The sequence below is a fragment of the Oncorhynchus clarkii genome, chromosome 28, assembly GCF_045791955.1.
Source record: "Oncorhynchus clarkii lewisi isolate Uvic-CL-2024 chromosome 28, UVic_Ocla_1.0, whole genome shotgun sequence".
Classification (NCBI taxonomy): Eukaryota; Metazoa; Chordata; class Actinopteri; order Salmoniformes; family Salmonidae; genus Oncorhynchus; species Oncorhynchus clarkii.
The window spans coordinates 34,359,972-34,374,163 of NC_092174.1; the positions used below are offsets into that span (position 1 = coordinate 34,359,972).

The window sequence follows — 14,192 nt, forward strand, 5'->3', positions numbered from 1 at the left end:
AGGCTGCTGTGAAGGAAACAACCCAGGGAGTATCAGAATTCCAGAGTCATGCCTCGTTAAAACACAAGATAGTGAATGAATGAATGAATCAATGAATGAATGAATGAATGAATGAAAAGGCATTCGGCAAGAAACGACATAGGGATGTAACTGTAGAAACCAGCTGAAGAGAAAGAGAGAGCTGAAATCCGGGGTGTTTCCTTTCTTTAACTTCTTATGGCTGGGGCCAGTATTGAGTAGCTTGGATAAAAAAGGTGCCCAGAGTGCTTTGGCTGTAAAGCATCATTTCAAAATCAGAGATGACAGGGTGATTAACAAAAGGCTAAGCTGTGTTTCACTATATTTCACTTGTGATTTCATGAATATGAATATTTTCTAGTAATATTTTTTGACCGTTGTGCTATGCTAATTAGTGTAGTTGATGACAATTCTCCCAGATCCGGGATGGGTAGTTCCAAGAAGTTATTAAGAGCCAGGTCTACCTTTCGCAGCCTTTCACAATAACAATGCTCACTGAGTCTGTACAGAGTCAAAGCTTTCCTTAATTTTGGGTCAGTCACAGTGGTCAGGTATTCTTCCATTGTGTACTCTCTGTTAAGGGCTAAATAGCGTTCTAGTTTGCCCTGATTTTTGTTAATTGTTTCCAATGTGTCACGTAATTATCTTTTTGTTTTCTCATTATTTAGTTTGGTCTAATTGTGTTGCTGTCCTGGGGCTCTGTGGGGTCTGTTTGTGTTTGTGAACAGAGTCCCAGGACCAGCTTGCTTAGGGGACTCTTCTCCAGGTTGATCTCTCTGTAGATGATGGCTTTATTATGGTAGGTTCGGGAATCGCTTCCTTTTAGGTGGTTGCAGAAGTTAATGGCTATTCGCCTTCTTCTTCTCTGCATGCATTATTTGGTGGTGTACGTTGCACACTGAGGATATTTTTGCAGAATTCTGGATGCAATGTCTCAATTTGGTGTGTGTCTCATTTTGTGAATTCATGGTTGGTGAGCAGACCCCAGACCTCACAACCATAAAGGGCAATGGGTTCGATAACTGATTCAAGTATTTTTAGCCAGACCCTAATTGGTATGTCATGTTATGTTCCTGTTGATGGCATAAAAGGCCCTTCTTGACTCTCACATCGTAAACAGCTTTGTGGAAGTTACCTATGGTGCTGATGTTTAGGCCGAGGTATGTATAGTTTTTTGTGTGCTCTAAGATCAAATCAAATCTAAAGCAACAGTGTCTAGATGGAATGTGTTTTTGTGGTCCTGGCATCTGGACCTTTTATAGAACACCATTATTTGTGTCTTACTGAGATTTGCTGTCATGGCCCAGGTCTGACAAAATCTGTGCAGAACATCTAGGTGCTGTCCGAGCATCTAGGTGCTTCTGTCCCCTCCTTGGTTGGGGACAGAAGCACCAGATTATTAGCAAACAGTAGACATTTGACTTCAGATTCTAGTAGGCTGAGGCCAGTTGCTGCAGACTATTCGAGTGCACTCGGTAATTCATTGATAAATCTGTTGAAGAGGGTTTAAGATATACAGTGCCTTGCGAAAGTATTCGGCCCCCTTGAACTTTGCGACCTTTTGCCACATTTCAGGCTTCAAACATAAAGATATAAAACTGTATTTTTTTGTGAAGAATCAACAACAAGTGGGACACAATCATGAAGTGGAACGACATTTATTGGATATTTCAAACTTTTTTAACAAATCAAAAACTGAAAAATTGGGCGTGCAAAATTATTCAGCCCCTTTACTTTCAGTGCAGCAAACTCTCTCCAGAAGTTCAGTGAGGATCTCTGAATGATCCAATGTTGACCTATATGACTAATGATGATAAATACAATCCACCTGTGTGTAATCAAGTCTCCGTATAAATGCACCTGCACTGTGATAGTCTCAGAGGTCCGTTAAAAGCGCAGAGAGCATCATGAAGAACAAGGAACACACCAGGCAGGTCCGAGATACTGTTGTGAAGAAGTTTAAAGCCGGATTTGGATACAAAAATATTTCCCAAGCTTTAAACATCCCAAGGAGCACTGTGTAAGCGATAATATTGAAATGGAAGGAGTATCAGACCACTGCAAATCTACCAAGACCTGGCCGTCCCTCTAAACTTTCAGCTCATACAAGGAGAAGACTGATCAGAGATGCAGCCAAGAGGCCCATGATCACTCTGGATGAACTGCAGAGATCTACAGCTGAGGTGGGAGACTCTGTCCATAGGACAACAATCAGTTGTTGCACAAATCTGGCCTTTATGGAAGAGTGGCAAGAAGAAAGCCATTTCTTAAAGATATCCATAAAAAGTGTTGTTTAAAGTTTGCCACAAGCCACCTGGGAGACACACCAAACATGTGGAAGAAGGTGCTCTGGTCAGATGAAACCAAAATTGAACTTTTTGGCAACAATGCAAAACGTTATGTTTGGCGTAAAAGCAACACAGCTCATCACACTGAACACACCATCCCCACTGTCAAACATGGTGGTGGCAGCATCATGGTTTGGGCCTGCTTTTCTTCAAGAGAGACAGGGACAGGGAAGATGGTTAAAATTGATGGGAAGATGGATGGAGCCAAATACAGGACCATTCTGGAAGAAAACCTGATGGAGTCTGCAAAAGACCTGAGACTGGGATGGAGATTTGTCTTCCAACAAGACAATGATCCAAAACATAAAGCAAAATCTACAATGGAATGGTTCAAAAATAAACATATCCAGGTGTTAGAATGGCCAAGTCAAAGTCCAGACCTGAATCCAATCGAGAATCTGTGGAAAGAACTGAAAACTGCTGTTCACAAATGCTCTCCATCCAACCTCACTGAGCTTGAGCTGTTTTGCAAGGAGGAATGGGAAAAAATGTCAGTCTCTCGATGTGCAAAACTGATAGAGACATACCCCAAGCGACTTACAGCTGTAATCGCAGCAAAAGGTGGCGCTACAAAGTATTAACTTAAGGGGGCTGAATAATTTTGCACGCCCAATTTTTCAGTTTTTGATTTGTTAAAAAAGTTTAAAATATCCAATAAATGTTGTTCCACTTCATGATTGTGTCCCACTTGTTGTTGATTCTTCACAAAAAAATACAGTTTTATATCTTTCTGTTTGAAGCCTGAAATGTGGCAAAAGGTCGCAAAGTTCAAGGGGGCCGAATACTTTCGCAAGGCACTGTATACCTGTCTCACCCCATGGCCCTATGGAAATAAATGTGTGTGTCTTTTTGCCTATTTTAACTGCACACTTGTTGTTTGTGTACATGGATTTTATAATGTTGTATGTTTTTCCCAAAACACAACTTTCTATGAATTTGTATAGCAAGCCCTCGTGCCAAATTGAGTCAGACGCTTTTTATTTTATTATCCCCTTTTTCTTAGTAGTTACTGTCTTGTTCATCGCTACAACTCCCGTACGGCTCGGGAGAGATGAATGTCGAGAGCCATGCGTCCTCCGAAACACAACCCAACCAAGCCGCACTGCTGAGTCAGAAGCTTTTTTGAAGTCAACAAAACATGACTAGTCTCTGCCTTTGTTTTAGTTTGTGTCACGACTTCCGCCGAAGTCGGTCCCTCTCCTTGTTCGGGCGGCGTTCGGCAGTTGACGTCACCGGCTTTCTAGCTACCGCCGATCCATTTTTCAGTTTCCATTTGTTCTGGCTTTGTCTTTTACACCTGGCTTCACTCAACCAATTACTTGTTTATTATTTAACCCTCTGACTTGAATATTTATTTTTTATTGTTTACCTTTATTTAACCAGGCAAGTCATGTCTTGTTTGTGAGTGATTGTTCCGTTTTGTGGGCTTGTTATGTTGCTATGTATTTTTTGTATTTTGAGTAAAATACATTGATTACGCCATTCTGTTGTCCTGCGCCTGACTATCTACACCAGCTACACACTCAGGACTATTACAGATTGTTTCTTTGTCAATTAAGGCTTGCAAGGAGAATGTTTTTTTTATTTTACCTTTATTTAATCAGGCAAGTCAGTTAAGAACAATTCTTATTTTCAATGAAAACCTAGGAACAGTGGGTCAACTGCCTGTTCATGGGCAGAACGACAGATTTGTACCATGTCAGCTCAGGGGTTTGAACTTGCAACCTTCCGCTTACTAGTCCAATGCTCTAACCACTAGGCTACCCTGGCTAGTGGTCTGTCGTACAGTAATTTGGTAAAAAGCCAATTTGACATTTGCTCAGTACATTGTTTTCACTGGGGAAAAGTACAAGTCTGCTGTTAATGATAATGCAGAGGATTTTCCCAAGGTTGCTGAAGACACATATCACACGGTAGTTATTGGGGTCAGATTTGTCTCCACTTTTGTGGATTGGGGTTATCAATCCTTGGTTCCAAATATTGACAAAGATGCCATAGCTGAGGATGATGTTAAAGAGTTTATGTATAGCCAATTGGAATTTGTGGTGATTATATTTTATAATTTAATTTAGGATATCATCAACAGCATAGGCCTTTTAGGGTTGGAGTGTTTGTATTTTGTCCTGTCGTTCATTCAGTGTAATTGGAGAATCCAGTAGGTTCTGGTGGTCTTTAAGAGAAGACATGCTATGTGCACACTGCCCACAAAATGAGGTGGAAACTGAGCTGCACTTCCTAACCTCCTGCCAAATGTATGACCATATTAGAGACACATATTTCCCTCAGATTACACAGACCCACAAAGAATTCAAAAACAAACCCAATTTTGATGAAATTCCGCAGTGTGCCATCACAGCAGCAAGATTTGTGACCTGTTGCCGCAAGAAAAGGGCAACCAGTGAAGAACAAACACCATTGTAAAAACAACCCACATGTATGTTTATTTATTTTCCCTTGTGTACTTTAACTATTTGCACTTCGCTACAACACTGTATATAGACATAATATGACATTTGAAATGTCTTTATTACTTTGGAACTTGTGTGAGTGTAATATTTACTGTTCATTTCACTTTTGTTTATCCATTTCACTTGCTTTGGCAATGTAAACATATGTTTCCCATGCCAATTAAGCTCCTTGAATTGAATTGAATTGAGGGAGAGAGTGAGAGGGATAGAGAAAGAGAGAGGGGGATGGAGGGAGGGAGGGAAGATGGGAGAGAAAGAGATACACATTTAGAGTTGAATGATGCAAGATAAACACCAAGTTCAATCAAGCACCAGTCATAACCAAACCATTTCCATGCATCTTTTCATGGCTTTTCTTTCTTTCAAGAAACAAACGTTTAGGCTGTCACAGAGTCCTACTGGTGGCAGCAACTCTATGAAACTGAGACATACATTATAGACTTCACTCCCCCTCACTCACTCTCCAGGATAACAGAGGGAAGATCATGGGAAATTAGAACATGCTCATTACAGGAAAGAAGGTGGGGGATAAGGGAGACATTTAACATTTGTCATTTAGCAGACCATCTTATCGAGAGCATCGACAGATTTTTCACTTAGTCTGCTCGGCTACCTGCCCTCCGAGAGAGCGAGCGCGCGAGAGAGGGAAGTATAGCTGAGGCACTGAGCAGGAGGAGCAGTATGTAGGTCTCTGGATCTTGTGTTTCATATGAGGGGGATTATTTATTTCAACTCTGACCCCGGGATCTGCAGGCAGGTCACAGAGACAGACATTTCCACCGTTCAGATATGGCCTCGGCTGGATAGCTGTCTCTCGGACTCAATCCACCACCACTTGACCCCCGCTGGTCAGACTTAATATGGCCCACCCAAAGCCAGATGTGTGCCGGAGTCTGGGCAATCCATTTATGTCACACAGCGGGGGCATTTCTGCCGAGGGATAGAAAACAGTTACACACTACCCATATCTTTATTAATTTCTTGGGATCGCCCCCTCCCCTACTCTTTTCTCTCTAACAGACGTTGTTTGAGTTTGATGACCAATTGTATGTAAGTATCTGTAACTACCAGATAATTGCGAGGGGAACTTATGTTAAGCCAATGATTGGTTGAACAAAAGCCCTGATCCTACAGTTTTGCCCCACTTCAAAGCAATCGGGTCAGTTTCATTGTGATTGGCCAAGGGATCAGAACAGAATTAATTAGAGGTCAACCCGAACTGCCATCGCTATAGCAACAGTTTCACTGATTGTGTGTGTGTGATGATTGAGAGAGCGTGTCTAAACCCTCCAAACTATCTAAACAGTTCTCTCTGGTTCACAAAAATAGTATTTTCCTACCAAACACTCATGGGAAAATTGGACAGCATCATCCATATTCATCATTTCAGAATCATTTTGTTTAGATTGAAAGCAAACACTATGTACTGAATACTCAGGGAGAGAAAAGGTGTAGATTCATGCGCAGAGCGCATAGATGTATATTAAGCCTTGTTAATTAAGATGTTTCTTAAGCCTTCTAACAAGGCAGGAATCGTGGTCGCAGGCAGGCAATGGTCAAACACAGGTAGGCAGTCAAAAACAAACAACACCTCAACCATACAAACAGAAAGAACTGAACTAAATAGGGAGCTGATGAGACCAGGTGAGAAACCACCACAGGTGAAATCAATGAACAAAAATGAAAGACAGGACTACGTTCCAGAACACAAAGAAACGGGGCTACGTTCCAGAACACAAAGAAACGGGGCTACGTTCCAGAACACAAAGAAACGGGGCTACGTTCCAGAACACAAAGAAACGGGGCTACGTTCCAGAACACAAAGAAACGGGGCTACGTTCAAGAATACAAAGAAACGGGGCTACGTTCCAGAACACAAAGAAACGGGGCTACGTTCCAGAACACAAAGAAACGGGGCTACGTTCCAGAACACAAAGAAACGGGGCTACGTTCCAGAACACAAAAAAACGGGGCTACGTTCCAGAACACAAAGAAACGGGGCTACGTTCCAGAACACAAAGAAACGGGGCTACGTTCCAGAACACAAAGAAACGGGGCTACGTTCAAGAACACAAAGGAACGGGGCTACGTTCCAGAACACAAAGAAACGGGGCTACGTTCCAGAACATAAAGAAACGGGGCTACGTTCCAGAACACAAAGAAACGGGGCTATGTTCCAGAACACAAAGAAACAGGGCTACGTTCCAGAACACAAAGAACACAAAGAAAAATAACACAAGGTTGACTAAGAAAAGAAAAGCAGAACCTTACACACTATCGTGTTTGATTTTCTCATATTTATTGTTGTGGGAGGAGGCTTTTGGAAACAACAGACATAAAACATTGATAAGTATCATTTTATGCTATTGGTTTGTTAGAATCTTACAGGTCCCTATTCTCATTTAACCCAGAACTAAAATCTTGCGTAATTTGGTCAGATGCTTATGTTTACGTGGTCTGTCCACGAGAGATTAACAGGTCCCTCACATTTCCCCTTAAAATGTCTTTCAGGACTATGCTACAGTTCAACATAAAAAAAAGCTGTGGAAACGATATGGTGATTTAGAGTAAAGCAAATGAATCTAAGAAGTGAAGTGAGCAATTCCTTAGGTAGATGGACTATAAAGAAATCCAAGTGGCCACTAGACCAAATAGTCTGACAATGAACAGATTCCTTCAACTTGAAACAGCTCCATCCATACACAATCAAGGAAGTCTCTATAATCCTCACTCTCAACGTCCACTCTGAGAGAAATAAACAAAACGTCATAATGCCCTCCTTATCCCTCAATAACTTTCCCCTTTAACTCAATACTCACTGCTCTCTAGATAACCAGCTGTGTGTGCATCTGTGCAGTGTGTGTGTGTGTGTTTGTGTGTGCATGCAGCCGTTTGTGTGTGTGTGTTTGTGTATGTGCGTATCTCCTCCTGTAATGTTCAACTGGGCCCAGTTCGACACAGGTGGGTCCATTTAGCTGCCACCCGCATCTGAAATTTCCCTAATTCATTCCTCGCTCGCTTTTTCACTCCATCCTCATCTGTCGTTTTCTTTTTCTAAATGCTGAAATACAAAGAGAGAGAGAAAAAAAAAGACAAGAGAAAGACTTGGCCTTGAGTAGAATGCAACAATTTTCTATGTCGCTCAGAGTCGTAACATCATGGTAGTTATAGCCTATTCACAGGACATAGAGATTCCCCTGGCCAGGTCAATTGGTCTGTAAAAACAACTGTCCCTACCAATGATATAAACTCAGTGGTAGTCTAGTCCCAGCTGGATAGGATAGGACACAACATGTTTATATCATTGGTAGGGCCAGTTGCTGAAGGGCCAGTGGATTTTAAGAAGCTAAGGGGGACTCTGTTTCAGTCTGTTGTAATACTCAAGGCTTTGGGTGAAATGCGTCCAGCTTTTGCCTGCTTGTCGGCCCATCAAGTTAAATGACCCTCAAAATCAGAGCATTGGCTTCCTAGTCACAAACTCCCTCGTCTTTCTCTCTCCTGTCTTCACCTTCCCTCTTTCTACCTTCCTCTTCCATGTCTATTTCCTGTCTCTTTCCTGTCTCTTCCCTGCCTCAAACTGATTTGTCACCCCCCGCCCCAACACTCCAGTTTAATATGCATCCAATCCAAGTCAAATGACAGGGAAAGTTTCACAGTTTCACTGACCAGAAAATTAAGACTGTGAGATTTACATGCTGAAATGTGATATGTGTTCGTCAATCATTAGTCTATACAATGAGGTGGTCTGTGCAACTCCTCACCCAAAATTTGATTCAAACTGAGATGGCTCGTTGTGTGTGTGTGTTTGTGTGAGTGTGTGTGTGTGCATACATACATACATATGCTTGTGTATATGTGTGTGTGCATGCGCACGTGTGTGTTTTAACCTGGCTGTCGGCTTCCCCTCTTTGGTCTCTGAAACTCTATGAAACCACTCTGGTTTATTTTCCTTTCCTTGAAGGAATAGAAATGTTTTCTTTCGCATGCGAGAAGTGTTCTCACTTACTGCTCTGAGCACGAGTGGAAACAGATCGGCAACAGATGATGGAAGACAAAGTAGCTCTGTCTCTCTCTCTGTGTGTCTCTCTCTCTCTGTGTCTCTCTCTGTCTCGGTCTTTCTCGCTCTCTCGCTCTGTCACTCTCTGTCAATCTCTGTCTCTCTCTGTGTCTCTCTCTCAAATCAAATCAAATTTTATTGGTCACATACACATGGTTAGCGGATGTTAATGCGAGTGTAGCGAAATGCTTGTGCTTCTAGTTCTGCCCGTGCAGTCATACCTAACGAGTAATCTAACTATTTCACAACAACTACCTTATGCACACACAAGCGTAAAGGAATGAATAAGAATATGTACATATAAATATATGGAGGAGCGATGGTCGTGCAGCATAGGCAAGATGCAGTAGATGGTATAGAGTACAGTATATACATATGAGATGAGTAATGTAGGGTATCTAGACATGATATAAAGTGGTGTTGTTTAAAGTGACTAGTGATACATTTATTACATCAAATTTTTAATTATTAAAGTGGCAAGAGATTTGAGTCAGTATGTTGGCAGCAGCCACTCAATGTTAGTGATGGCTGTTTAACAGTCTGATGGCCTTGAGATATAAGCTGTTTTTCAGTCTCTCTGTCCCAGCTTTGATGCACCTGTACTGACCTCGCCTTCTGGATGATAGCAGGGTGAACAGGCAGTGGCTCGGGTGGTTGTTGTCCTTGATGATCTTTTTGGCCTTCCTGTGACATCGGGTGGTGTAGGTGTCCTGGAGGGCAGGTAGTTTGCCCCTGGTGATGCGTTGTGCAGACCTCTCTACCCTCTGGAGAGCCTTACGGTTGTGGGCGGAGCAGATGCCATACCAGGCGGTGATACAGCCCGACAAGATGCTCTCGATTGTGCATCTGTAAAGTTTGTGAGTGTTTTCGGTGACAAGCCAAATTTCTTCAGCCTCCTAAGGTTGAAGAGGCGCTGTTGCGCCTTCTTCACCACGCTGTCTGTGTGGGTTGACCATTTCACTTTGTCCGTGATGTGTACGCTGAGGAACTTAAAACTTTCCACCTTCTCCACTACTGTCCTGTCGATGTGGATAGTGGGTGCTCCCTTTGCTGTTTCCTGAAGTCCACGATCATCTCCTTTTTTTTGTTGACTCTCTCTCTCTCTCTCTCTCTCTCTCCCCCTCTCTCTCTCTCTCTCTCTCTCTCTCTCTCTCTCTCTCTCTCTCCCTCTCTCTCTCTCTCTCTCTCTCTCTCTCTCTCTCTCTCTCTCTCTCTCTCTCTCTCTCTCTCTCTCTCTCTCTCTCTCTCTCTCTCTCTCTCTCTCTCTCTCTCTCTCTCTCTCTCTCTCTCTCTCTCTCTCTCTCTCTCTCTCTCTCTCTCTCTCTCTCTCTCTCTCTCTCTCCCTCTCTCTCTCTCTCTCTCTCTCTCTCTCCTCTCTCTCTCTCTCTCTCTCTCTCTCTCTCTCTCTCTCTCTCTCTCTCTCTCTCCCTCTCTCTCTCTCCCTCTCTCTCTCTCTCTCTCTCTCTCTCTCTCCCTCTCTCTCTCTCTCTCTCTCTCTCTCTCTCTCTCTCTCTCTCTCTCTCTCTCTCTCTCTCTCTCTCTCTCTCTCTCTCTCTCTCTCTCTCTCTCTCTCTCTCTCTCTCTCTCTCTCTCCCTCTCTCTCTCTCTCTCTCTCTCTCTCTCTCTCTCTCTCTCTCTCTTAAACTCTTGAACACACTGCACGTGGACATGCAAATACACATTTATGAAAACATACATACACATGCACGTACACACAATATTACATGATTACTTAAGTTTACACAAATCTTTAGTCAATTAAACACACACATACAAGACACAAACACACACACACACACCCTGACACGACCACCCCCACCATCCCCTAAACCCCTCTCTCCCTTCCTCCCCCTCTCTCTATCTCTGCAGTGGGAAGAGATCAGTGTGATGGATGAGAGGAACACTCCCATGCGTACCTACCAAGTGTGTAACGTGATGGAGGCCAGTCAGAATAACTGGCTGAGGACGCGACACATCGCCCGCGACGGAGCCCAGCGCGTCTACATCGAGATCAAGTTCACCCTCCGAGACTGTAACAGCCTGCCTGGAGTACCTGGCACCTGCAAAGAGGTCCGTCTGCTCATTGTTTACATTACTCTGTCCTGCCATGTCGTTAATGTTCTGCTTATTGTTTACATTACTCTGTCCTGCCATGTCGGCAATGTTCTGCTTATTGTTTACATTACTCTGTCCTGCCATGTCGTCAATGTTCTGCTTATTGTTTACATTACTCTGTCCTGCCATGTCGGCAATGTTCTGCTTATTGTTTACATTACTCTGTCCTGCCATGTTTGCAATGTTCTTCTTGCTTTATGTTTGATGAAGGTCATGGTTGACCGAAACATCACGTTTTTAATCTTAGCCTAACCAAGGTGTGCTATTTTAAGAGAGTGTCACACGCAAAAGAGGTGATCTTTCTGTTCAAATGTTTTTCCATAGAATATGCTAAGGCATAATAAAACATAAATTATTCTTCAAATATAAATGTCAATTTTTGTGTTGTTCATTCAGACTTTCAACATGTTCTACTATGAGTCTAACAACGCCAACTTGTGGTTCATCAAGGAGAGTCAGTACATCAAGATAGACACAATCGCTGCTGATGAGAGCTTCACACAGGTAGGTGGAAACACTCTGAATGTAGAGGTTGCCTCTAACCACATATCTAGGATCAGCATACCCTACCCCCAATCCTAACAGGAACTATTAGGAGGATGCCAGAAGATCTGTCTCTTGACCTGTGATTACGGGCAATGTACATACAACTTACTACGCATGTGGCAAAAACAGAACTGTGAAATAAAGCCTGACTATATCTTGTTTCTAGGTTGATGAAATAAACAGTGATGGAAAAAGGACCAATTGTCATACTTGAGTAAAGTAAAGATACTTTCATAGAAAATGACTCAAGTAAAAGTGAAAGTCACCCAGTACAATAATACTTGCGTAAATATACTTCAAAAGTAAATGTAATTGATAAAATGTACTTAAGTATCCATCATTTCAAATTCCTTATACCAGACAGCACAATTGTTTTATTTTTTTTATTACAGATAGCCAGGGGCACACTCCAACACTTAGACATAATTTACAAACAAAACATTTGTGTTTAGTGAATCTGCCAGATCAGATATTATGGATGTGATCTTGGACCATTTTCTCTTGCTAAGCATTCAAAATGTAACTAAAAGTTGTCAAAGATAAAAAAAAAAAATTGTAATGTACAGATACCAAACAAAACAACTTAATTAGTACTTCAAAGTATTTTTACTTAAGTACTTTACACCACTGGAAATAAATCCTGACTAAATCTTGTTTCTAGGTGGAGGAAATAATCCCTGACTATATCTTGTTACTCTCCCTCTAGGTGGATGTGGGAGATCGTGTGATGAAGCTCAACACAGAGGTCCGTGACATCAGTAACCTGAGTAAGAAGGGGTTCTACCTGGCCTTCCAGGACCTGGGGGCCTGCATCGCTCTGGTCTCTGTCAGGATCTTCTACAAGAAGTGTCCCTTCACCATGCTCAACCTGGCCCAGTTCCCCGACACCGTCACGGGGGGCGACTCAGCCCTGGTGGAAGTGCGAGGGGTGTGTGTGAACGCCTCCCAGGAGTTTGAGACTCCCAGGATGTACTGTAGCGCGGACGGGAGCTGGCTGGTGCCCATCGGGAGGTGTGTGTGCGAGCCAGGGTACGAGGAGCATAAGGATGGCTGCCAACGTAAGTGGTTCCAATGTGTGTGTGTGTTTATGTGTTTGTGTGTGTGGTGGCTTGTGTCGATGGTGTAGGTCTGGATAAGAAGAACACAATGACCTACCTCAATGTGAATGGGTACGGTGTATATAATGTGTGTTGGTTTGTGCATGTTCTAGGATTGACTTTACATACACAACCAACGAATAGTGCCACGGCAGTCATTTTGGCTCCAGAAAGCTCACCACACAACAGCCATGAGGTGGGCAGTGAATCTATTAGGAATCAGGTGATTACACTGTACTCTGCCTGGTGGTTGCTTATTGCAGGGGTTCCCAAACTTGATCCTGGGCCCCCTGCTTGCATGTTTTGGTTTTTGCCTTAGCACTACACAGCTGATTAACATAATATGATGATGATTAGTTCGTTATTTGAATCAGCTGTGTAGTGTTAGGGCAAAAATCCTATGGGTCCTGTTAGATGGGTCCCAGTGCCCTGTGGGTCCTGTTAGATGGGTCCTAGTGCCCTGTGGGTCCTGTTAGATGGGTCCTAGTGCTCTGTGGGTCCTGTTACATGGGTCCTAGTGCCTTGAGGATCCTGTTAGATGGATCCTAGTGCCCTGTGGATCCTGTTAGATGGGTCCCAGTGCCCTGTGGGTCCTGTTAGATGGGTCCTAGTGTCCTGTGGGTCCTGTTAGATGGGTCCTAGTGCCTTGAGGATCCTGTTAGATGGATCCTAGTGCCCTGTGGGTCCTGTTAGATGGGTCCTAGTGCTCTGTGGGTCCTGTTAGATGGGTCCTAGTGCCCTGTGGATCCTGTTAGATGGGTCCTAGTGCTCTGTGGGATCTAGATCTACTGCTGTGTCGTTGGAGGCTGCTGAGGGGAGGACGGCTCATAATAATGTCCTTGAACAGAGTAAATGGAAATGCATCAAACACCTAGAAACCATGTTTTTTATGTATTTGATACCATTCCACTGATTCCAATCCAGCCGTTAAAATGAGCCCATCTTCCCAAATGTAGGTGCCACCAACCTCCTGAGGTGTGTGCAGTACTGAGAATCTGTGCCAGAGAGAATCTGAATACAGAGAGAGACGGCAGCTCTGTGGGAAACAATGTGGTGTGTGTGTGTGTGTGTGTGTGTGTGTGTGTGTGTGTGTGTCAGAGTTTTAGGCAACCCCCTATGCAGCGAGGATAATGTTTATAGAGAAGGTTGGGAATTGCTGGGAGGCAGTTTGTTTTATAAGTGTGTGTGTATATGGACTTGTATCTGTGAGTGTGTGTGTGAGCAAAAGGAGAAGTATGAGTCAGAACTAAGTGAGTGTTCCATTATTCCGTCTTTAGAGTGGGAGAGGGGATGCTTCAGGTTGCAGAGTATTGAGTTGTAAAACTCCACGGATCTGTGTGTGTGTGTGTGTGTGTGTGTGTGTGTGTGTGTGTGTGTGTCCTTGCTAGTGGCTGTCTAAGGCTCAGCTGTGAAAACTAAACCCCATGATACTCTATGTAGGTATGCTGTTTGTTGCTCCAGTACAATGCAGCACAACATACACACGTTTTCTCACCAGTTATTTGGGAATATAGAGTATTGCAGTACTGGTTCTGGTGCCCAA

At 43.2% G+C, this 14,192-nt stretch overlaps 1 protein-coding gene across 1 annotated transcript in view; it reads left to right on the plus strand.

Annotated features, from left to right (window-relative positions):
- The window catches only part of LOC139386629 (ephrin type-A receptor 3-like), a 183,350-nt gene that overhangs the window by 46,722 nt on the left and 122,436 nt on the right, over positions 1-14,192 (plus strand). The window contains exons 3-5 of the mRNA XM_071132367.1: positions 10,761-10,961; positions 11,403-11,510; positions 12,259-12,610. Of these exons, the coding sequence (XP_070988468.1) occupies positions 10,761-10,961; positions 11,403-11,510; positions 12,259-12,610 (661 nt within the window). The remainder of the gene's footprint in view (positions 1-10,760; positions 10,962-11,402; positions 11,511-12,258; positions 12,611-14,192) is intronic.